Source organism: Balearica regulorum, chromosome 15, assembly GCF_011004875.1.
Source record: "Balearica regulorum gibbericeps isolate bBalReg1 chromosome 15, bBalReg1.pri, whole genome shotgun sequence".
NCBI lineage: Eukaryota > Metazoa > Chordata > Aves > Gruiformes > Gruidae > Balearica > Balearica regulorum.
The window spans coordinates 8,754,633-8,779,766 of record NC_046198.1 but is presented as its reverse complement, the minus strand read 5'-3'; the positions used below and the strand labels follow the sequence as shown (position 1 = coordinate 8,779,766).

At 56.5% G+C, this 25,134-nt stretch overlaps 1 protein-coding gene across 1 annotated transcript in view; it reads left to right on the top strand.

Moving 5' to 3' along the window:
• Positions 1–12,873: 12,873 nt before the first annotated feature.
• The window catches only part of RAB26 (RAB26, member RAS oncogene family), a 31,739-nt gene continuing 19,478 nt past the window's right edge, over positions 12,874–25,134 (top strand). Inside the window, exons 1-2 of the mRNA XM_075767505.1 lie at positions 12,874–13,201; positions 15,807–15,917. Coding sequence (XP_075623620.1) covers positions 12,989–13,201; positions 15,807–15,917 — 324 coding nt within the window. The 5' untranslated portion in view covers positions 12,874–12,988. The remainder of the gene's footprint in view (positions 13,202–15,806; positions 15,918–25,134) is intronic.

Sequence of the window (25,134 nt, the reverse complement as noted above, 5' to 3'; positions counted from 1 at the left end):
GCCTGGGAAAGGCATGGACCCAAAGACAGAGCAGTAAATCCTGCCCGTCCTCCAGACACAGGTGCTGTTTTGCTCAGTGGTCTGATATCTGAAGTGCCAACCAAAGGCACTTTCTCCTGAGATTTGCCAATCCAGACAAAACTTTTAGCAGGGTTTTTGCTAAATGAGAACAAAAGCATCTTGTTCTTTGTTTATGCAATTCCATTAATTCTTGGGGCCATTCACACCCTTTAAAATATTCGTACAAAACATTTAAGTTCAGTGCAGCAGATCGCTCCAGCTGAGCCTTGGCATCAAACATAGAAGTGTCCACGGGAGTCCCTGGGACTGCCCTCGTGCAAAACTGAAGCCACAGTCTGTTCAATCACGGCTGTTGCAGCAATTACTGTCTTTATGAACACCTCTGGAAGTGCTGTCTGGCAAGCACCTCTGTGAGATGGGCTGCTGCCTCCACCCACAGGTGAGTCACCCGCCCGCAGAGAGGTTGCACCCCTCGAACAGACAGCCCCCCCGATGCCAAGGTGAGAGGCATTTTGTATTTGCCGAGCAGGGCTGGCATCTGTCCAGAGCTCCCACCGCCCCTCGGGGACCCCTTTCCTCCGCTGGCTTTTGCTGCTCCCCGGTGCGTTCCCCAGCGCTCTGCAGCACTCCGATGGATGGCAGCGTGCTGGGAGCTGCCATCCTGACACTCTACAGCAGGCATTGTGTCGGTGGGGCCCTGTCAACTGGCGGGCTCAGGAAATCTGCCTGGCATCTTTCAAGGGAGAAACCACAACAACAAGGGGTGGGAGAGAGACATGCTAGCTGTCCACAAGCATCCAAAGAGTGCAAGCAGCAGGGAGCCAGAACAATTGTTCAGGGTGGTACCAGACGAAGACGGGAGCGTCAGAGCCTACTACCCCTGCTGATCCTCTTCTGAGAATAGACCTGGGGAAGAGGAGGGCCCCGGGGGCATGTTTGCCTCTCTCGGTGGCTGGCCTTGCCTAAACCTTGTCTCTCTGTCAGTACAAAACGGCCTCGCTGGAGTCCTCCCGCGTGCGGATGCTTGCGTGCACGCACTCGCTTTGGGGCCAGGTCATGGGTTTTCACCATGCGCCACGTGATGGCTGCTGTGGTCCTGCAAGCCCCAGCTCCTGCAAGCAGGCGAAACACAGGCATCTTTCCTTTGCCTAAGAGAAAATAGCTGTTCATCGCTGAGCTCCCTCCACCTCGGGCACGCTGTAACCTTCAAAAGCTCAGGAAAGAGAAGGATGATTAGCCAAGGGTGACAGTTAGTTTGGGTTTGAATCACGTGGGATTTTTTAACCCACTTGCGATTTTGGGCACTCAGGATTCTCTAGGGAACAAGGGACTGACCCGCTAGCACAGGGTGTACATCCACTGCGGGTTCTGAAGCCTGCGTTACACCTCCAGAGCTGCTCACCTCCTCCCTGCTCTACCTGCTGTGCTTGACCCAGGACAGTCCCGCTCCAACAAAGTCCATAAGCACCTGCGTGGTTTTAGGTCTGTGCATTGTCCCGCTGAAACCAAAGCAGTGATGTCAGTTTATATCAGCTGGGGCTCTGGCTTTCCTTATCCAAATGCTGAACAAACCTTAAATAAGAAGCCTGACAGCATCCGATTTCAGTCCTTGGCATAGTATTTAATGTATGTGAGAATTTACTTTCCGAAAACATTTTGTGCCTTTTGGACTTGAAATCTGCTTGAAAGACACATCGTCTTTTGCATGATGTATTGTGCCCAAAATAGCTCAGCGGTTACTGCTTCCTCATGTGACTACGATGTATTTATTTCCGCTCCCTCAATTGTAAATTGTTTTTGGGGTTTTTTTTTCCCTTTCTTCTGTACTGATGCACATATTTCTTCAGAAAACAGCAAGGAGAAAATATCCTGTGTATGGATTGTACCCAGCAGATTAGATCAGTAATTTAATCCAGCAGATGTAATGAAGTTAAGGGCTCTCCCCCAAAAGCTAGGGCTGCCAAGCTGTACTGAGGGCAACAAACAAGGAAATAATTGAGTGAGTGGGAAAGGAGACAGCAAATCTCAATAATTTGTTCATATTGAATCACCATTTTTTGTCTTGGAGGAAGGCCTCGTCACCGAGTCGGGATGGATTTTAAAATGCAAACTGCAGAAAATGATGGAAGTGGAAAATGTACTCTGGGGCTGGGAGGTTGTTGCTCACTGCGAAGCTGGGAATGGCTTGTTGTGGGGAAGGGATTCTTCTGGTTCATCCTACTGGCAAGCAAATGGAGAGTTTCTCAACACTGTTTACTTGAAGTAGAATTAAAACCCCAACTAAGAGGGTGTTAATTCTTCCTGTCCCACCACTCCTGCAGGCTGAATTCACTCAGAACAGCAGCAGCAGCAGATACACTGTGGTCAGCAAAACGTGATGGAGCTGTGGCGAGCCGGGAATGTTGCTGCTGCTGCCAGGCCCCTCCGGCCAGATCCCAAAAGCACCACAGATGTCTTCAGCGGCACCTGGACAGCCCCAAAACCCCGCTGCGCGTGGCCAGACCCTGCGGCACCCCCTCTCTGGCACTACATTTCTGTCTATTAAAGCACTGTTTTGCTCATGGCTGCAGTGCCGCGGTGCAAGGGGCCGTGAGCAGCTGGTGCAGAGCGGGCTGTGCTCCCTGCAGCCATGTGCTGCAGCCGGCGTGCTCTGCAAAAATCCTCTGCACAAGCACCGAACAGGGCTTCGCGTAAGACACAATGGCAGCTGCTTTAAAAACACACACTGGGAGCAAGTCTCTGCTGCATTGCCCTCCCACGCTGCTGCTTTTTCTCTCGCCCAAGAATCCTCTATCCATCACATTTACGCATGGAGAAGCGGGTTGACAGGAGTGGTGGGGACACCTCGTCACCCAGGTGGGTCCATGGAAGCTCTGTGCAACTGAGCCAGCCAACTTTTGTTTGGAGCCAGGATAGCTGGGCCAGGACAGGGAGCCTTCTGCTTCCAGCAGCATGTGTCTGCCGTACCTTGCGTGTGGTTTGAAGAAGGCAGGAAAAAATGAACTTTCTGCCCCCTTACCATGAGCTTTGGTCCCTTTGGAGGGCAGCTGTATTCACATTTGCTATTATTTCCCTGTTTAGAAAGTACTCCTGCCTGACGGAAGCAGCACAGCTTGCCCTCAGCAGGTGTACAGGGAGAGAGAGCTGTTTGGTTTACTTTCGCATGGGATATGGGTGCCACAGCAGAGGTGAAGATCTCTCTTTCTCCTGGGAGGAAAAAGCTGTTTCCATCCCTCCAGGTTGTTGCTCTGTGGCTGTATTTTGCACGCTCCTTGCTCTGCAGCGGTGCTCTGCTTGCACGATGCCATCCTGCAAAGGGGGTACCTGAAGAGTGACCCCCACAAGAGCCATCTCCGTCCCCCCAGGCCTGGCTCCCGCTTCCCCTCCCGGCACCGGCGTTCCCCAGCTGTAATCCACGACCCAGATGACTGCAGCCAGATGTACAACCTCCCCATCGCTCCCCAAGCCCCCCTCGGCAGCGGCAGGACGGCACCGGGAGCCCAGCCCGGCCCCGCCGGGGGATGGGTGGGGAGGGGGCTGCCCCGGCTCCGAGCAGAGGGGCCCGGCGGGACGCGGGCGGGCTCAGCCCCTCACCGCGGCCGCCCGGCGCTGCGGTGCCGGTTTGCGGGCCCCTGGCGCCCTCTAGCACCGCCTCCCCGCGCTCCTCCGGAATAAAAACCGGGGAAAAACGGGTTGAGCGGCCCCACAGAGCAAACGTGATATAAAATCGGCTGCAAACGGAGCCCCACCAGGTGCAGCAAGTCCCGGACAGCCCGGGCTGTCCCTGCCACCTGTGACGGGCATCGCTGTGGGGTGAGGATGATCCCGGCTCCTGCCCTTCGCCTCCCCCTTGCAAGTGTGTGCGCACACGGAGTGCGGCACAAAATCCATACGGTCAGTGCCGTCTATGTGTGATGGAGCCGTTGGCTCCCAGCTGCACGTCTGCAGTCGCTGGGCACAGGAACGCTGCGGACGAGGCAAGGATGCATCGGCTTGACACAGCTGTCCAGGCAGCGTGGGGTGCCCACAGCCAGGTGGGATGGATGCTACCACCCGGCTTCTCTCCAGGTAGCTGGAAAAGAGACCCTGTCACTCCCCAGACTGTGCTTGGGGTCCATGCTCTCCAGCAAGGCACGTGGTTGTCTTTTAGTGCTGGGTTTTCAGCTGCTCGGGGCTGAGCTGAGTCAGCAGCACTGGCACAAGCCCATTGGGCTTTTTCTGGATGATTTTTGTGGACGGTTTCAGCTTAGGATGTGAATTTATTCAGGCTGATCATTTTCATCCATTTGACATAGTGTGAAAGCAAAACTGAGCCAGGTGGTTTTAGTGACAACGCTTTCTGCTCAGTAACTAATTGTTGGCGATTCTGCTTTTATTTACCAAACCCTCTTTCAAAGCAAACAAAACTTCATGATTTCTCTCTCAATAGTTTTTGATGCTTAGGGTTTTCAGGGGTCTCTAGCTGATGGAGGGACGTTCCCATCAGGCTGAACTTGCAGGCTCCTGGTTTCCGGCTGTGGGTGCTCTCTGCCCGTTCCCACTTGGCTCTCCCCTGCAGTAGCTCCCCAGGGACCACCATGCACACCAGAAAGGTTTACAGCTGCTTGGGATTTCCCTATATACGGGTCCCTGCCCAGCAGCAAAAGCAAGGTCAGAGGGGTTGCTTTTACTGGAGACAGGATGGAGAAGGGGTTTGTCCTCGGGCACTTGTTAATCAGAAACTTCCCAGGCATTGCAAGGTCCATCCGAGAGCCGGCCACGTGCAGGCAGTGCTTGGAGGATGCCGTGTGCTCTGCACGCACAGGCTGTAGCACATGTCGCTGCTTGGGGAGGATGTGAGCTTTGGGGCAGGGGCCAGACAGTGAGGCCAGCATGGCAGAGGGCTTTCAGCTATGGGGCTGGCCTTGTGTCGCCTTTGGCCACCATGTACCCCAGTCCCCCCGAGAGCTAATGCTGCTGAAATCCCTTCTGCCAGCTGCAGGCATGTCAGTGCTGGCAGCAGGGACAAAGTGGCCCTGGCTTCTTACTTCTCGTGTTGCTGGAAAAGTCCAAAGTGCAGGGAGGTAATAACCAATTCAGCTGGGAAGATGCTGGTGAGCGCTGGCTGCAGCAGCTGGGAGGAGGGATGCTCTACACGGTGGGTGCCCCACGGGGGTCCGGCCTCACTGCCTTGGGGCTGAATGTGGGACAAGGAAGCAGGCAGCGAGGGGGCAGCGGTGCCAGTCTGGCCGCAGCGCGGTCCCCCTGAATTGCTGCTGCTCTGGGCCCGTTGCTATAGCAATGCTGATGTCGCAGCGCTGTCAGGAGGCAGTGCGGTGCTGGAGTTGGCATCTGTCATTGAGGCGAGTTGAAGCCATCCTGGGTTTCAGTTGGATAAAAAGTTGGGGAGCAGCCAGAGCTGCTCATTTCCCCACCGCAGGGGCTTCAAGAAGTTGTCTCCCCTCTCCCTCACCGATTATGCCCACCCGTCATGGCATCACCCTGCCCTGCACAAGGGGAAGGCTCCCAGCCTGCTGCAGAGAGCCCAGGAGAAGCGCTGCCTGGTACCAAGCTTGGGGTGTGATGGTCCCATTTCCACCACAGATGCCATCGATGAGAGGAGGTGAAGGCTGAGGCTTCCCTTCCCCACTGCAACGGGGCCTCTGTGACCATTTGTGCCCAGAAGGCAGGGTGCAGCAAATGCACCGATGAAGCTGAAGCCAGAGGCCAGCTGGCGAGAGGCACAGAGGCAGAAACGTGTGTTCAAAACCTTTAGGACAGGCTGAGTTTAAGGCTCTTTCCTCCCCGCTCCAGCCTGGCAAAACCTGGGGTACTGGCACCCCGGCAGGGTGAGAGGGTGTTCCCCAAAATGCTGGCAGGGCAGGGCCTGTTGCACCACAATGCATCTGCTTTTGAGAAGCCAGCTTGGAAAAGTTGCTTGCCAGCAGTTTTTTGGCTTTGAATTGGCTGTAGCTGGTTGCTTGTGGCTGTGCCTCGCTCCCTGCCTTTCCCAGGCAGAGCGGATGGCTCCCACGTGAGCTCGGCTGGCCAGATGCGATTAGTCCCTCTGATTGCAGGAGGACAACTAATGCAAAGCAAATTACTTGCAGACAAAATGTTTGCAGGGCTGGGACAACCCTTAGCTTCACTGGGGAAGAAGATGTTTCTGGCAATAGAGAAAAAACACGTTTAAACAGACCACGAAATTGTAAAATCACAGAAAAGAGAAGGCAAGAGGAGGCTGTCTGAGTGGATCTGTCACAGCTGATTGCATTTCAGAGCTCAGGGTACCTGGAAATGTCTGGCCCTGGGCTAGCCATGCTGCTCACGCATTGTCATCTTGAAGAAAAAAGTAATTGCCCAAACTTACTAGAGTTTTGCCTTCCTTGGAAAATGTTAACAAACATCATTAAAACTCTAAGCTGCATCTTCATTGTCCAGATTATTAATTACCTGGAGCAGTGCCACTTGCTAACAGCTCAGACTGTGGAACGTCGTTGCAGGTGTGTCAGAGGACAAGCACAAAGACAGAAGCATTGATTCTTAGGCTGATAAGTGCCACCTGGCACTGCCTGTTAGGTCTAATCAGCAATCTGCCACCAATTTGCGCTATGAATGGCTGAACAAGCCACGGCTACGGATCTGCATCTCCCCCAGCAAGCGGGAGCCCAGCTCTTCATCCACCACCACGCAACCGCCACGAACAGGGCCCTGCTGCTCCCCAGCGCCCGCAGCTTTCCCAGGAGGTGAATTTGCTTCCCCCCCCCTCCGAGGGACCCGCACCCCTGGCCGGTGAGGGGCTGGCACATGCTGCCGCAGGGGAAAGTGCAGGCAAGCCCAGCACAGGCAGGGATGCAACGACTCACTCCAGTGGGAGTTTCTTCCCAGCCTGGCCCTTAGTGGTTGACTTATTCTCTGGAGTAGCAGCTTTATGAGCCTCTGCACATTTCCATGCTTGCTCATTACTGCTGCTTATTATTTTACAGGGCCCCAGAGCACTGCACTCATCCCAGAGCTGGTGCTGGCCCAGGGTAGCTCTCTAGCTCTGCAGTGCCTCCAGCGCTCTGTGTTTCCAAAGACAAGGGTTTTTGGGTTTTTATCTGCTCAAGCTCCTTGGGCTCTGCTGCAGTGACTCTTCAGGCAGCACCCCAGGAAGCAGCCAAGCTCGGGGCCACCGGCTGGGTTCGTGCTCCCAGGCGTGGTGTGACTGGTGTGAACCTATCTGGAATTGAAACGGCCGAGTGTGCACAAATAATGGACGCACCCTGTGACATTTATACGCTTGCTTTTGAACCCATAACCATGCTTTAACTCTTCCCCATCTCAGGATGTGTCTGTATATGGCTACAAAATATCTTGGATAGTTTTAAGCTGTGATGTTATATTTCTAAAATATTTGATGCTGCTGAGGCATGTCTGAAAAGCATTTAAAATTTACCAAATAGCCTGAAAATATCTCCTATTTGGGAGTCTGAGTGTTTGTTGCTTGCCCCCCCCCCATCTCAGTAGGACACGTTTCAAAGGCCCTTTGAACATTCAACTCTTCATCACATTTGAAAGCTCTCGTGGGTGACTGCTGGAGCTGGGGGCTTTCCTGTGCCTGGTCCTCCGCTGGCTGAAACCTTGGCTCATTTTGATCTTGGCACAAGGAAAATTAATTTCCTGGCCTCAGCCCAGTGCAGGCTCATTAGAATCTGGCACCATCACCCTTCAGTGCGCAGGAGGGGTCGGCGGGGGCCCGGGGCAGCACTGTGGTTCCCCTGGAGATGCCCGTGGGGAAATGCCAGGGACAGAGGAGGTGCCAGGCAGGGCCCGTGTCCCAGCACGCTGCTGGCAGGGACGTGGGATGCTGACCTGCAGGGAGCAAAACCCTTCAGGTGCAAAGGGGGGGGGGGGTCCCCGTGTTTGCTGGGGTTTGTTTTATTTTACAGTCAGTATCAGCAGCCGCAATGTGTCCTGCTTGGCCCCAGCTACTGCTGCCACCTCCCAGTGCCGTGCCGTGGGTAATCCCGGGGTGCCGGCCCCGGAGCAGGGCAGAGGGGGAAGCCGTGCCCCATGTCTCATTTGCCAGCCTGAGCCCAGGACAGCCAGCTGGTTACAGCGAAGGGCTCTTGCTCTGCTCCGGAGGAGGGGACTGACTGAGCCACCTCGGCTCGGCAGCTCTGCCGGGCTCTGGAGCGCGGGAAGGACTCAGACCTGCAGGGCTGTGCTTGGGGCACAGACCCCGTCCACGTCCTCCTGCCACCCGTGGAAATGATGTCTTGGCGGTGGTTTGGGTGGTGCTTTTGTTGCCAGCATGGGTCCCACCTCTTGAACACTGCTAGGGGTTGCAGAGTGTCAGGGAAGATGTTTTCTTCACTTGACTTTGCCTTTTGGAGAGGGAGAAGGAGCTAATGGGGGCAGTTTGGTGGGCAAAGGAGTGTTCAGACTTTGTCCCTGGGCTGCACGTGCCAAGACAAGGCCTGTGCTGAGATTACAGTATCTGACCAGCTCCATGGTTTACAACCCTCCTTGGGGAGCTGGTTACTGCTATTACCAAAAATTTCTTCAAAAGCAGCAACTTCTGCAACTCATTAAAGTGCCAGCCTGGTTGCAGGGCTGGTTTGTGGCGTGACGGAGCTGCCCTGCCCTGCGGCGGGCTACACCCTCCCGACCCCCAAATCTCCTGGGGTCCCTCCAGCATCGAAAGGAGCACAGAACCCTCCACATCTCTGGGCAAGCCAGACCTGCTGGGCGAGCCTGCTGGTGGTGTGACACATTGAACAGGGCTTGCCGTGCAGATAAATTGGGGATTTGAATGCCAAGAAGCAAAGACTTAGTAACAGGCTGGGCTCTGCAAACCTCCTGGATGCTTTGCAGGGAAAACAACGGTGATGAAGGATGCTGGAGGGAACCACAGGTGGAAGCTGTCCTTCAGGAGAGATCAGAGGGATAGGCTGAGGAGCCTGAGATGGAAACAGAGGGACTGGGCACAGGAGAGACCGAAAATGAAATAACCAGACAAAGGAAAGAGAGTTGCAATGTAAGACTGGGCTTGGCAATATGAGAAAGGCAAGGGACAAAAGCAGTCTCCCAGCGAAACGCTGGAATTTAACTTTCACAGCTGCGAAAGGAAAACAATCGCTTCCCACACAAAAATAACTGATGGGCTGTGTTGATGAGAAGATGTCTGAGGAATTTCAATTAAAAGCCAGTGACACTGACAAAGGCAACGAGATTGAAGTGTTCAAAGGTAAGTGAGCAATGGGGAGGGAAGAACAATAACTGGCGAGGGAGGGAACGGTTCCTGCTGAGCACTGCGTGGGCTGGGCCCTTCCCAAGGCGGCAGAGAGAAAGCCCTCGCCCGCTGAGCATGGCAGGGTGCTGGGATCCACCTCCTGCACGTGTCCCGTGCCCTGTGCACGCTCCCTCTGCCTTCCCGTGCCCCCGCACGCCCCCACACCTCCTGCATGCACTCTGCTCTGCGGGGAGATGCTTGCTGAAGCAGGGCTGTCCCCTCTGACATCTCTGGTGGATGTCTGCTCGTGTGTACCACGAAACCAAGCTCCCTGCATTTTGCCCAGGTGACGAGTCAGCCCTGTGAGCATGGTGTCACCTTTGTCCCCCGGCTGCCCTCCTGCACCTCCCATCCAGGTGATGCCCACTGCCTTCAGGCCCCTTCTCTATGACCACTTTGGAGTGGGAGCTCTGTGCATCCTTGGCAAAGGACCTGTACCAGAACAGAGTGGGAAGAGCCGGCAGGTTTACATGTGATTAGGAGAAAAGTCCCCTTAACCTTGGCTGGTGGCACTGCAATAGGTCACAGCAGAAGCAAGCCGAGCCGTGCTTACCAGCAGCGCATGGAAAGAGCCTGCACTGCTTTTCCTGCAGCCACCAAACAAAGAAGATGAACACCTTCCAAGATGGTGCAGCTGACATTGTCTCTGGTGGGAATAGCTCGTCCTTGCAGCCTGCCTGCTGAAGACACAACTCTGCTCCGTCTGAGCCAGCGACAAGAGCTGGGAGCAGGAGGGCAGCAGGCTCAGCACGCTCCCGGGCTGCCAGGAGAGGTATCGCCAGAGCCTGGCCAGGACAGGGCGGGTGTCCCTGCCCAGGAGACGGAGCAGCGAGGAGCAGCTGAGGCTGGGGGAGTGCGGGGAAAGCTGCGGCACGAGCCAGCAATCGAGCAACATGGGCCAGCGGGAGGAAGGAGGGCTGGCCTCGCACTGAAATAGCTCGCTTGGCTCCGAGCACAGCGTGCAACTTCTGGCACACAGAGAACCCTGCAAATTTCCGTGCCGAAGAAAACATCTAGATTTAAAATCCTGAAGCACAGTGTTTGTGCAGAGCAGCTGGCCAGAGCCCAGCGCCCAGCATCGGCCAGGCTCTTTGTGTCTCCAGCCCTGCGCGGAGCTCTGTCCCCAGGCAGGGATGGCCGAGCCAAGGGCAGGTGCCGTCCCCCACGGGCCTCGGGCTGCTTCTCGGCTGTTGGCACAGGCAGAAGTAGCTGGCGCTAGCGGGCGCTTAGTGCTTGCACTGACAGTCCCCCATAGGCTGCAATACAACAGGCCTCTTGGGTTGACAGCCCTGATGGGGACGAGCTGATTTTCTGCCTTTAAAAACAAATCTACTTATACGTAGATGTGTCAGAGTAACAGATAGCCACTGTCACAGCCGGCCTCGCTCAGAGCCCTGCCAGATACCACAGTCCTGATTCCCCAAGGCATGCCGTATCTTCAGGCGTCTGTTGTTCCATTAATCTATTTTTAGTAAATATATCCCCCTTAGTTCAGCTGCAGTTATCTGATTAGTTCCTGTAACTATATGAGGAGCAACATCTCCAGGCGTGACTGCGATTTCTGAGCAGACTGTGTCTCTGCACACACGTTTTCTAAAGGAGAGAAACTTGCTGAAGATGCTTCTCCCTGCAATGTTCGTGGTCACGGTGCTCTGAGCTCTGGTGCTGTACGAGGCTGAATTTGGGGGGGCCAGGGCAGCAAGGATCAGCACTGCTGCAGGCGCTGGAGCACGCAACCTTTGATAAAGGCAGAATTAACCAGGCATGCTTCCCTGCTGCCACCCGTGATAAGGAGCCATCCTCCTCCGGCGTTGCCCTGATGCGGCGGCGATAAGCAGCTGGCTTTGTTTGCTCCTGAACACAGGGCTGTTGACAGAGATTTCCATCGTCATTGACTGAGAGAGGGGAAAAGTCCCTGTGCTTCAGCGGTCACAGCCTGGGGGCATGCTCCCCAAAGGTGCGGGGTGCTGGGGCTGCGTACCCCCTTCCTCCAGGCAGGTAGTGCCGGGGAAAAGCTCCACCACGGACTTGTCACTGCACAGGGACCACTTAAAAACCCTACAGACCCACAGATGGCTCCAGCATCACACTTTGCTCCGAGGCCTCGGCCTCTATTGACTGCAGCTGTCCCGGAAAATCAGATTATACCTGGCATCGAGTCTGCTCTGACGAGTCAGGTCTTCCATCTCCCGGCTAGCTCATCAGGATGGAGAGTGCGTGATGGGGAGCAGGGGGATAAGCCTCCACTGTGAGAGCATTTCCTCTGGCCTCAGCTGCGTTGGAGGAGTGCTGCAAACCCAGAGCTCCTCAGTGTTTCCTGGGGCCCACGACGGCCACGCGTGCCTGAGACTTGGGGTGGGAGGAGGATCTCGCCCAGGAACCAGGCACGGGAGCTCCTGACCCGGCTCATCTCCCTTGTCCGTGTCCAAAGCCATCGGAGCTCTACTGCCTGCTCCTCCTCCTCACACCGGAGTGCTTTAGGGCCATTGATCAGGGATTAACTGTAGAATTAAACGCTCCCAGGGCAGCAAAGGGAAAACCTCATCCGTGCCCACGCTGACAGCAACCCCTCAGCATCACCGCACCTGGCACCCGAGCTCCAGTGTTGGCACCTCAGCGTCACCGTGGCAGGTGCCCCAGCTCTGGCACTGGCCCTGGGTTTGCCGGGCGGGCTGAGCCGCGCCGTGTTGGCCATCACCTCCCTCTTGTGCAAGTGCTATTACTTATTTACATCTTCATTGTGCGCCTGCCTGACTTCTCACCAGAGCAATTTATTCTCCACTCCTCCTTCAATGTGACTGTTCAAGCCTCCCTTTCCAGTCAGGATGAGGCCACACCACTGGAAATATGTCACATAGCGAAAGACATTTATTTCAGTCGAGAGAGTCGCAAGCGCCTCAGGTGACACTCCATTTGCAGTCAGAAAGATGCCAAGTGTTGCTCGCTGAAACCAGTTGCTGAGACGGACTGGGGATAACTGTCTTAGAAACACTCGAGCCTGCGGCCCCGGCAGCCCACGCTCCGTGCACCCCCCGGGCTCTGCCCTGCTCCGCGCCTGCCCTCAGACCCCGCTTCTCACAGGGGTGCTGCCAGCAGCAGATGGTCCGTATCTGCCTCGAGTGAACCCCCCCAACCGTGCCCGGACTGTGGCAAACCTGGGGCAGGGGGGACCCCAGCTGTGGGGGATGGACCCCAAACCCGGCTGGGTGGGGGGCTGCACCGAAACCCCACTGAGCACCCTCCCTCCTGCCGCTGCTTGCTGTGGGGCTGGGGCACACGAGTGGCTCAGGGGGGGCGGGCACGGGGTAGGACACCCCACGCTGCTTCCCGGGGTGCAAATGTCCCCGTGGGTGCGTGTGAGCACCCTCAGCGCCGCTCCCTTCGTGTGTGCAACACCCCCCCCCCCCGCTCCCTTCACGCACGTGTCGCAGCCCCGCGCGCCGCTCCCCACGCGCGTGCACCAGCGCCCCGCGCGCCGCTCCCGTGCGCGCGCAGGTTCCCCCCCCCCCCCCCCCGGTTACCGCCGGTGCAGCGCGGTGCGGGGCGCGGGCCGGGGCGGAGCCAGCGGGCGCGGAGCGGAGCGGTCCGGCCCCCGCCACCGCCCCCGCGGCGCTGCCATTGGTGGCGGGGCCGGGCCGGGGGAGACCGCGGCGGTAGCGGCCGGCACAGCCCGCGCCCCCCCAGCGCCCGGCGCGGCGCCGTGGCCCCGGCATGTCGCGGAAGAAGGCGGCTCGCAGCAAGGGCGGCGGCGGCGCCGCGCCCTCCGCCGCGCTGCCCCCCGCCGCCCAGGGGCCCGGCCGTGCTGCTGCCGCCGCCGGCCCGCGGAGCTCCGCGCCCGCCCCTGAGCTGCCCCGCAACGGCGGTGCGGCGGCCGGGCGGCCCTCGCTGAGCAGCAGCGGCGAGTTCTACGATCTCGCCTTCAAGGTGCGGGGCCGGGGGGCGCGGGGAGGGGCGCGGAGGCGGGAGCCCGGTGCAGCTGTCGGTGCGGGGTCCGTCGGGTGCGGGGCCGGGGCCGGGCGCAGCCTGCCCGCGGCCGCCGGAGAAGTTCCCGGGGTCCGGGACCGGGCGGGCATGCCTTCCCCCCCCCCCCCCGCCAGCCCCGGCATCCCCCCCCTCCTCTGCTGCCGCCTGGTTCGGGTCTCAGGCGGCGGGTCCGCCGCGGGCGGGCTCCCGGGGCGGCTGGGGCTGGGCTCGGTGCGGGGCTGCCCCTGCAGAGCCCTCGGCAGCGGGGCTGCTTCTGCGGAACTTTTACAAGTGATGACAAAAGGCTTTCTGCTCAGATGAGTTCTTGTAACCTTCTGGTTCCTCTTTAACCATGTAAAAAATGCGGTTGTAGAGCGGGGTGACAGTATTCCTTGAGTCTCATCGAATCTGCTCTGGCTGCTGTTGAAATGTCTCCAGCTTGTGCTTTCTTTTAAGGGCTCAGATGGCTTCTTCTCGCCGCTTCAGATTCTGGGGAGCGAGTCACAGATCAAACATACTTGCAGCCCCTCTCTGTCATGCGACCTGATGCAAGCCTAGCTTGGAGCTCACGTAGCGATTTTGGCTGAGGCTGCAATTCAGCGCGACCCATCTGACTGCATTTCTAACACAGATCTTTGTAACCGAGCGCAGGGGGTTAGGCTTGGAGAAGGTGTTTGCTACGGCAAGTCCAACCCTGGCGTGCTCTGTTGGAGAGCTCAGTGCCTGTGGCGTTCAGTGTGGCCATCACGTTGTTAAGATTTGGGACATTGAGTAGGTGAGGGGTGTTCAAGAAGTGAATTTGTTTGCTTTTGTAGGCGGTTGGTCCTGATACAGCTGCAGTGACAGTTCAACAGCTTCCCTAAAATGGAGCCATCTCCGTGTTCACGCTGGTCCTGGCTCCTTGAGCTCACATCTACCTCCCTGGGGCTGGGGCTTTCGCTGGAGATTGCCCCCATGGCACAGGGATGAGCCAGATGGGGTCTCAGATAAGCCCAAACGCCTCAGGTAGCCAAAACCTCTGCTAACGGTCTGGTTGGTTTTCAACCAGTGACAAATTGCTTTGTATTTAGTAAAAACCTGTTTTATTAAACTTTCTCTTTCCTTTACCCCTCTGCCAGAGGCAGTGACCAAACACGAGTCCCAGGCATGGGGCTGGCTCCTGGTCGCTGAGCCCTTGGTGTGAGCCTGGCCCTGGGTGCTGCTGCGTGCCCCGGCTGAGGCTTCAGCAGTGCTGGGCAGGGAGAAGCTGCCTTTAAAGGTCACCCTGCTCTAGAACAGAGGTCTGGAAAATTTAAAAAAAAATCACTAAATTTGTACTAAAAATGCCTTTTTTCCTCCCCTTTCCCTGGCTTCACACAGATACATTTGTGGGCTCGCTGGCTCCCCTAACCCTGTTGTGCCAGAGCTCGGCGCACGACTGCGTGCGGTGCTCCCGTTGGAGACCCAGTGTGGGGCTCTGCACCGTGGGCGATGGAGCACCATGGCTGGATCCCCGCCACCCGCTCCCCTCCCTGGCGATGCCCTCCAGCCCCAAAACAAGTTACAGCTGCAACCGGGGCTACTGGGGCCTCTCGGGAGGCTGAGCTGCAGAGTGGTGGTGGCATTTGCTGCTTCTGATGGCTCCTGCGTGGGTTCGGTGTAACCCAGGGCAGTGCCTACCTTAAAACCATATAAGTTCGGTCCTGGGCTAATGGCTTACAGAAGGCTAATGACAGCGCTTTTGGGAGAGAAGGAACCTTGCCATGTCAGCGTGAAGCCATGCAAGTCGGTGTGGGTGCAGAAGCCACTAATGCAGCTCAGCTGCGTGGTCTGGGATTTCTCGGTGTCAGGAAGTTGTCCTGCCCAGGGCAGCAGGGTCGGCAGCCCCGGGGGGGCAGGAGGGCTCAGGAGAGCTTGTGGTTTGAGCACAGGCTTCGGAGAGCTGCGTGTGGGAGCAGTTTTAGCTCTGCTGTGGTTTCTTTGTGGCAGTGTGGGTGCTTGCCCTGTCTGTCCCCGGGGCTGCTGCTGGGTGGGGAAACTGAGGCAGGCAGCATCAGGAGCTGCTCCCTCGGTATCTGCTGAGGACCGGGAGGGCGGCCACAAGGCTGTGCGGGTCCTGCTGAAGGAGTTTGCTCACAGAAGGCAGAGTGCGCTCCTGGAGCTGGTGCTTATGGTTGGGGGCCCCGTGAAGTCTCCCCGTGGGCAGCAGTGCCCTCCCAGAAAGCTCCACGCGTGGCGGGTTCTGGGCTGTTTCATGTGTGCGCTGGGGGCAGCACCTCTTGGTTTTTGAGGGCTGTTTGTGCCCCCACAGAGGATCAGTTAAGTACTGGTCGGGGGAAGGTGTCTCAAGTTTGGCGAGTGCTCAGGGACACGTGTAGTGCAGGGTAGGGAATAATCCCACTGTGGGTCCCCTCTTCTCTCCCCCACCCTCCCCTGCGTCTAGAGGACATCGCCCTTGGACATGCTTTTCCCCCTCAAGGATACAGGATCTCCTGGGATGGTGCTTTTGGGATGGAGACACATAACAGCTGTGGTGGGGCTTCCTTCCTGAAACTCGCTAACGCACACCCCCCCTGCTCCCTCGCAGGTGATGCTGGTGGGCGACTCGGGGGTCGGCAAAACCTGCTTGCTGGTGAGGTTCAAAGACGGCGCTTTCCTCGCCGGCAGCTTCATTTCCACAGTCGGAATCGACTTCAGGGTAAGTGCCTGGGGGGCTCCTCTGTCCCCGGCGGGTCTGGCAGGTGAGTGACGGCTTTTGCAGAGGAGCAACAAAATATTGCTCCAGCGACTTAAACCTCATCATCCTGACCCGTGTCAGCTCCAGCTGGGGCAGCTCAGGGCTGAGCAGCCATCTGATGGCGGTGGCAGCGCCGCAGCCTCTTCGCTACTGTTTTGCATGAGGATGGGGGAACATGTCCTCTGCCCTGGGTCCTGGGGATGATTCGTGTGAGAACAACGGCTGAGGTCTGAGCATCTGCCCAGTGAAAGTATTTCCCTAAATCAGTTTCGGTGTTCTTAAGAGTTTGTCGTTTGGTTATTTTTTAAAAAAAACAAACAAAAAACCCCAACAAAACCAAAACTGACACACACCAAAATCCCCTGGAAACATCCCCTGAGCACAGCTTTGGGGTGCCAGTGTGGAGGTGCAGTGCCAGGGTGGCCCTGCTCCTTCTGGCACAGAGGACATGAGTTGTGCTGAGGGCTGTCTGAGCTCCTGGAGAATAACTGTTCTGGTGGCAGCGACCGGAGCATCCCGGTACCGGTGCGGGGGGAACCCCAAGGGCAGCGTGTCAGGGCTGTGCGGCACCAACGAGGACAGTGGGAACCTGCTTGAGAGGGGGGATAACGTGGGGAATGGGGGACAGAAGGGGAGACAGCTCATGTCTTGCAGTGCCCTGGTGTGGGCAGAGCGTCCTTTGCCAGGCAGGAACGTGTTAGTGCTGGCCAGGGCCCTCGGGCTGGGGGGCTGCCCAGGGATGCTGTGGTCCAGGCAGCCCCTGGTGAAGGGGGGCGGTGGGGCTGCCATGGGCACCCTGGGCTGCAGAGCGGGCACCCCTGGGGTGGGACAGCAGAGCAACGGGGCCGGTGACTTTACAGAGATGGCATCAAAGAAACCTTACGGCAGTCTGTGAAGGGCAAGTGAGGGAGCTTTTGCTACCAAAAGCAGCAGCCAGCAGTGTGCCTGCCTTGGGTCGCTGGCCCAAGGATCGGGTGCTCCCTGTCCCTCACCAGTTCCCCAACCATCTGTTTCCCCCAAACCATGAGCTCGCAACCCCCCGAGATGTCCAGCCAGTGCTGCAGGCCCCCGGGGGGAGGCTCAGCCCTTGGGAATGGGGACGTGCCCGGTGGCTCTGCTCTCCCTGCCCTGCTGTCAGGGCACCGACTGCGTCGTCTCACTGTGTGATAGCTTTTGGCTCTGCTTCAGTGGGTGCACTGAAGCACTGGTGGTGATGCCACACACCAGTGCTGCATCTTCCCGACCGCCTTTTCTCAGCAGGATCTTGGATTTCCCCTTCTTGGAGGATTGCTGGGAACTGGGTGTCTCTTGTAACCTATTATTTTGTTGGTGTGTGAACAATAACTCACTGGTACAGTGAGTTGTGGAAGAGATGAGGGATGGCTCGCAAAGCCTTTAGAAACAAAGTGATGCTTTTCCCTGCAAATAGGCTTTTGGTGCAGAGCGACGCTGCAGGCTGCAGCAGCGGCTTGGTGAAGTTGGTAAATTGGAGTCCATATTTTTATACAACGGTAATTACATGGTATTTCAGGTACTCTTAAAATGAAAAGCGTTTTATTACTGATTGCAATGATTGATACCAAGGGCAGTCATAAAATCCTGTGACTTATTGATTAGAGCACTGAAATGACTGCTACTGAGAAGCAATCAAATTAGGGTTAATTTACTTCTGTAATAGAGCTGCTAAAGCTACATCAGTTTGAAATGGGCAGATTATACAGTGGGGAAGATCATGTGTATGCCCTAAAACTCATTATTATCACCTTTGTATGGTACTCATAATTTTTGGGGGGACACATAAATAGTTTTTTGATTGTACATCTCCGTTTCCATTAAGATAATCCTATTTGCAGGCGCCGTGTAATTGTGCCCCTCTCGCTGTTTGCATCACGATGCAGAAGCTCTGGGGTGGTAACGCTGGAGGCTTCTGCTGCGAGAGCGTGTTTGGGTTTTAATTTGTGTCTAATAACAAAACTGTCACATCAATGCTCCTTTTCTCTGTAATCCCAGAATCTGGGATTGGGTTTTCCAGGTGAAGCAAGCGAGGCTGTTTGCAACCGTGGGCAGTTGTGGTCGGGGAAGGCAGTCACTGGGTTTTTGCTCTGTTTGCCTGGGACCTGTGCAAGAGGCGCTGAGCGAGCACAGGGCATTATTTTGGTGCATCGGGCTTTTTCAGGAGGTTTTGCGGCGGTCGCTGAGCCTCGCTGGCGGCAGAGGCCGTGGGGACCTCCCCAAGGCCAGGGCGTGCGGCAGCTGCACTCCCGTGCACGTGCGACCTTGCTCGGCCAGGGGAGCCGGGAGCTGCCGGGAGCACGGGTAAAGGCTGGGAACGTTGTGGGGACGGAGCTGCCCACCTCCTGCCGTTGTTTTTGGGACTGTCTCCACTCCTGTTGATGCCGGCAGGTCTCTGCGAAGCACCCTAGGATGGGACGCAGCCCCCGCGCCCACCCAGCTGCTCTCCGCCTCCTCTCCCAGTTTGTCCACTGGTCCCAGTGGCTCCAGGATCAGACGCTTGTTTCTGAGGGTGTCAAACCATTACATACACGCAAAGCTACGGATTATGTAGCCCTGAGTGAATGTAAATGAATAGAAATCCATTTAAAATTAATCTGGCATTACAATTCCTAATGGCCCCCTAAGTTTTTTCCCTCCTACTGTTTTATGTTAGGGAGAACCTCTCGCATTGTGTTTGTTTATCATCGTCTCTTAAACAAAGAAGGATGTTGATCTAAATAATATTTGGAAAAATAAACCGCTGATACTAGGGAAACAAAGATGATTGTAGTATTAAAAAATGCATCACAATGATACCTATTGGCTTCTACTGGGGGAGCATCTTTGGCTCCTTGGGAACACACCAGCCCTCCCTGTTCAGCCGGGGCAGTGCCGGGGTGTCCGGGATGCCGAGCAGAGGGTTTGGCTGGGGGTGCGCTGCTGGGGTGAGCCCCCTCCCACTGTGGGTGCCACTAAGGCAAGGCAGAGCCCTGGGGAGAGGGGTCCTGCTCCTGGTGGGGGCTTTGTGTGAGCAGAGGGCTTGCTTGGAGCGACAGAGACTGGCTGAGCTGCTTCCCCCAGACCGGAAAAGCCTTCCCTGGGGGGTGGGGGGGCAAACCCCTCTCTGCCTCCGGTGTCTTTGTTGCAAGCATCGCCTTCAGGGTTTCCATCCATTGCTAGGTAATGGGGGGCTTAATTATTCCCTCCCATGAGCCACAGTATGGCCAGGGCTGTGCCGAGCCGTGGCATGAAGTCTTCCTCCTCCTCTTCCGTGGGGCTGGGGGGTCTCGGCAGATCCCTCTGCGTGGGGGCAGTGGTGGGGCCAGGTCTCTCCCTGCGGATCCCCGCTGGTGAGGGCAGGACGGGTCCTGCCTGCGCAGGCAGAGCAGCCATCTGGGGCAGGTCGCAGGTTTTGTAACTTCGTATGTTAGGATTTCAGGAAGAAGGGTCTCCTGGAAAAGAGCAGGTTTATCACTCAGGGGTGTGAATCTCATTTTTCTTGGTGCTACTGAAGAAGCTGCCTTGTGCTGTAATTTTGGGAACACCGCAGAAACCTCGACAGAAATTAAAGCTGTGCAGCCAACAGTACTTCTGTCTCGTTGTAACAGCTGACTAACGGGAGGAATGTCTTGCCAAAGCCGAGAAACCAAAGGGCGACATGAGCCCGCTGTGTGCCCCCTCCCTGCTGATGGCTGGTGCTCACAGCCCCACACTCTGTCCCAAGCTTTGCAGGGTTGGCGAGTTAAGATTTTTGTACTAATTAGACCTGAAAGGAGAAGAACATAAAAGAAAAAAATTAAAGATGAGCCTCTTCTCCCTGGGAAGAGGTGCTAATGAGTTTCTTTGCATTAGCAGGGGAGATGGTTTCTGTGTTAATCAGTGGGATGAAACCGTTAGGAAGCGCTTTGCCAGGGAGTTCAGAGCAGGGCAGCTTGCCTTCGTTTCCTCCGAGGTGTGTAACGGTATCGCCCCTCTCTTGCTGCCCCGAGGAGAGGGAGCAAACCAACATCGTCCTGGTGCAAAGCCTGTGGGAGGAGGAGGAGGGAGCCAGCCCCGGTGCTTGGGCACAGCTTTGGGCTTCCCGAGCTGGGCACGGGGAATATTTCCTCTGAAGGCTGGGACTTAATGTCCACCGGTTTGTACCAGCGTGCCCAGGAGGGGTTTCTGCTGGTTGTTGCCCTGCAGAGACCCCCAGCTCCCCCCCTTCCCCCCCCAGCCAGAGTGTCCTCGGGTGTGGGTGAGCCAGTGGTGGCCGTGCTCTCTGCCCAGCCTTGGCCGTGCCGCAGTTAATCTGCACGCTGGGACGGCTGCTGCGCGCTGTAAATAAAAGCTGTCACTTGTGACCCTGAGCTTTAAGGACTCTTGATTACATTTAGCCCTGTGCTGCTCTGGGCGTGGAATCGGCAATATATAATACTTCTTTTTTGCGTAAGAGATTTGTTGCATCTCTATTTATTTTTTGTAGTGTGTATGTGTGTGCACCTTCCGTTGGCAAAACAGCAGCTGCTGGCTGCCTGCTGACTCTCTCAGCGAGCTTAACTTTGCAGGAGAGATGGAAAGCTTTGTTCCGGCCATGCAGGGTGTGCAAACTAACGCTGGCCACTGTCTGGATTTGGCAAGTCTGGTTCTGGGTCTCCATGCGCTCAAGGGAGGGAGGTGTGGATGCCCTGAGCGCCTGCCGGTCCCCAGCGGGTGCCTGCATCCCCGCCTTTGGGGTGATGCTCCAGCACAGCGTTTGTTCTCCTTTTGAAGGGTTGGTGCAACCTGGAGCCATCTGAAAGGCAAGGGCTGGCTTTTATCTCAGCAGCTGGCACTGAGCATTAGCAGGGCTAATTTTCTGATGGATCAATCCGGAAAAAGTGGGAGGGGATCTGCTTAGGCCAGAAGAAAGAAATGGAAATAAATTAATTCCAGCGTGTCTTTGTATACAAAAATAGCCCTGAACATTCGAGGGAAGGGACTCTGGGCATTGAGCAGAGTGTTTTGTCTCTTCTGTTCTCACGCTTTGCCGTGTAGCGTGGTGACGTGTACGGGGTCGGACGGGGGGCTGCCGCAGGCTGCGGTCAGTGGGTTTAGCTTGGTGCCTGGGGTCATGAGCTGGAGCTCCCTGGGGGACAGCCCTGGCTCCGTGCCCCTGCAAGAGCAGTGGCCTTCCCCTGGGAAGGGCATCTCTGTGCTGCCTGCGTCGCCTGGGCCTGCCTGTCCCTCCGTGGGGCTGCTGTGCCAGCGGCAGTGCGGCTGGGACCGCTCCGGGCCGGGGGAGGCGAGGAAGGAGCCCTGTGCTGGCAGGGCAGGGCGGGCAGGGGTGTGCCTGTGTGCCTGCCTTGGGTACGTGTTTCCAGCAGCTCTTTGTCTGAAATTGGCTTGTTCTGCATCTCCTGTTGCTGTATGAATTTTAATAGAAGCCAGTAGCTGATTTCATACTTTTCATTTCTCGCTGTAAGGAAAGCTGAGCTAAATTTGCCCAGAGGAGTTTTCTTGCGATGCTTTTCCACCCCTTCTGCCCAGTTTCAGGGGGCAGACGAGATGCAGGCGCCGGTGCCGTAAGGACCAGGTGCTGCCTGAATCCGGCAGCAGGTGAGGCAGGTCCTGGAGAGCTCACACGGGGAGGGCAGGTGCTCTTAGCCGGAACACGCCTTGATTTTATCGATTTATGTCGTGTCTGACTCTTAGGACAACAGCTTCTCCGCAGCTGCTGCTGGTTCCTGTTCCCCGCTCCCAGGATGGGCTCTCAAAGGAGTAAATAATAATTTTTTTTCTGGGAAACTGAGCCCTGCTTTGCTTTCAGCTGCTGCTCTCCTCCCTTGCAGAAGGACACAGCTTTGCAGTCGGCGAAGCCTGTCATTTGCATGCAGGGGCTCAGTTGCCAAGAGATGCTGCGCACAGCGCCCGTGGCGGGCTGCACCCGCTTTCTCGCATATGCTAGTATTTTATTCATGTTTCTTTGGCTCTTGTATTTGAAAAATAATAAACCTCCTTGATGTGCTCCAGTTCTGCAGCACACCAGTAAACTGCAAGCACCAGTGTGCTGGTGGTAATCCCAGTGGACAACAGACTTGATTCTTGCCGTGGGGTTGGTAAAAGAAGTAAGATGAATGTCTTCAAAGCAGAGAAGTGCTTGAGCTGCTCTTTAAATGAGCAGCTGCAGCGGCATCAAGACCCAGAGCCTTGTTAAGAAAACTCTTAACCAGTTTGCAGGATGATGTGAAGGTGCCTGCCCTGCTGTCAGCACACCGGGGGCTCTCCCACCTCCTTGGTGGCTGGGAAATACCACCCAGAATAGATTGGGTGTTTAATCCAGGTGTGAAATTTTGCATCCATTCCAGCTGACAGCGAGACCACTGGGGATGTTGGGTTTCATGGGAGATGCTCCTGGAAGGGCAATGGTGTCTCACAGGTTCCTACCGCCCCGCTGCTGCCTGGTGGCTTCCCGGTGCCTGCCGGCAGCCGGCATCCCCATAGGTCTGTCCTGGTCTGGGATGGTTGGAATAAAAGGTGTAATTAGCTCAGGTGGAGGGCAGGAGGCCCAGGCTGCTCGGGAGCAAGCACGGAAAAAATACACGTGGGAGCTGCTGGTGGAAGGAGGGAGGTTGTAATCTGCTTCTGTATCCTCCTCGTTAGAGCTGTACGGGAGCTCAAAACCCTGGTAGGGGATGAGGAGCAACACGGTGGAAACTCAACTGGATGGTACAATTCCCGTAGATCCGCAGCCTGTTGCAAACCTACGTGGAAAGCACAAGCCGAGTCGCTTCCCAGGCCCTGTAGCGTCTGACCAGAACGGCTTAATTTCTTAATCCTTTAATTTCTTTTCCAGGCAAGTTGTGCTGCAGTGCCGAGGCAGGTTGGGAAGCGGTGCCCAGGCGCGTGTGTTGTCACTGCAGCGTCCCCTCCCTGAGCCAGCGGCATCCACTGCAGCCGGGTCACCATCAGGTGCAGTCCTGGCTCTGTGGATGCGTGGGGTTGGTGATGTGTGCTCTCCGTCCTCAGCGTGGGGATGCCACCGTGCCGTGGGGATGGCTGCCTGCACTCCTGGAGCCCTCCCATGCCTTCACCTTATTTCTGTTTTTCCTGCAGCAGCGTGGGAAGGGGAGCGTTGCTTTGTGCATCGTACGATTGTGTGAGGTTTTGGTGGTAGCTCGGTGGCCGCGCTTCAAAGTGCCCTGCGAGGTCCCTGCAGAGAGTTGGGTTTCAGTGCGGGGCGATGGATCTGCTCGTGTGAGCACCCTCGCTGCAGCACCCGTCTCCTGCGGGGATGGTGGGTGCAGTGGAGCTGCCACTGGGGATTGCTCCGCCTGTGAGCGGCAGCCGGAGGCATTTCCCCGCATCCTTGGGGATGTGGGTCGGTGCCCCGCTCCTTGTTTTGCTCCATCTTAGCAGGGTCCCTGCAAGGAGCAGGATGAGGAGGGGCTCGGTGCTGGAAGAAGGCTGTGGGCATACACGTGCGCTGTGTCTGCACCTCTGTGGATGGTGCCAGGCGAGAAACTGGCCCTGGGGAGGCCAATTTGGGTGCTGGAGCATCAGCTGTCCTGGTGCTGAGCCAGGCATTACGCTGGGTCTGCTCGTGGTGCCAGGGCCTGTGAGGGAGTGTTTTATAGCCAATAAAACATTTAAATGGGTCTAGAGTAAGTCTAAATGGTTTGAATATTTAATGGAATACATTTGGCTTAATTTCACTTTCATCTTTTATTTGCGATAAAATACTGAATTCAGCTGTGCAGAATTGGGTTTTTCTTTGAAAGTGGAGGGGAGGTGGGTGAGCTGGCAGGGATGGGTGGGCTTTGGGGTGCCTCTGCCCCCCACTGCTGCCCCTGTGATGGGGGCATTTAGGGACATCCCCGCCCCATGACTCACCTTGCTCACACCCCCGAAGTACCTCCCAAGCCCTCACTGTCTTTCCACTGAGCCGCTGACTCATTTCATTACCGCTGATTAATTATTTGCCCCCAGCAGGTTTCGGTTTATTCCTGGTGTGGATGCTGGTGATCTCTGTGTGCACGTGGGGAAGGGCAAGGTGCCAGTCCTGGGTTCAGCAGTGCTGGGGAGCGCTGTAGCGGGACATCGCTGCCTTTCCCAAAAAGCTGGTGTGGGGACAGCCATCTGCAGCTGAGCTTGCAGGGCACCGACAGGAACAGTGAGTGCCAGCAGAATATTGTCGCCCATTAGGATGGGGGGGGGGAAGAAAAAGGGGAAATCCAGTTACGTCCAAGTGGATCAGAGCCGTGTTTGCTGGGGAAGAAGCTGGCAGCAATTGTCCACTCGTCCTTGGCTGGTGATGGGGACACACATGCTGGTTCCTATGGCAATGGGGAATTCAGGCATTGAGGGCTTGTTCACCTGCAGAGCCTTTGGAAGCAAAATATTGTGTTGGCAGTGTTGTCCTGGGCGCGGGTGAGGGATGCAGCGAGCAGGGGGATGCAGGGAGGCCGCTGGCGGGGAGCCCCGAGGAGGAGGAGAGCCGCTGGGGAAGCATGGGGAGCTGTGGAATTCCTGCACAGGACAACGTTGGTGGCACCATGGGGACATCCCTGCCCCGGAGCATGGGACTGGCTCCGTGCTGTGCCATCGAATGCCCACGGCCGGGCAGAACTGGGGTGATGCCTTGCTTGGCTGCACCGTGCTGCCTGCGTGGCTCCTGGCCATGCTCACAGCCTGGCAAAAGGGCAGCGAAGCCACGGTGCTGCTGTACAACGCTGCTGGCCAGCTCTGAGAGCGATGGAGCTGCTCCCCTGGCAAGGGATCTCCAGCGGAGCGGTGTAACTCATACAGCTTTGTTTATCTAACAGGGGCACGCAGCATTTTTAATCCTGGCTAAGCACAGAGTCATTGCCTTGAAGGATTGCAGAACCTCTCGAAGACAACATCAAATATTTCATCTTTATGCCTGCATCAGAAAAAATATTTCTTCCCAATCATAACTAATATGTGTTGGGAGCTTGTGCTCCTTCAGCTTTAAAGGGTGATGCCTGCTGCCCTGGTCTGAGGCCATTCCAGGGTGAGAAGCAGCCCCATGGGGGTCTGGGGGTCTTGGTGATGCTTTGGGTCTTCAGGCTGGGGAGATGTTTGTGTTGCAGATGTGGTGGTCGTGGGGTCAGTGCTGCCCTCAGGCAAGAGAGGTTGATTCTAGAGGTTGTAAGACTGACAGTACATCTCTGAGGATGCAACTGGTCCTGTTGGGAACATCTGG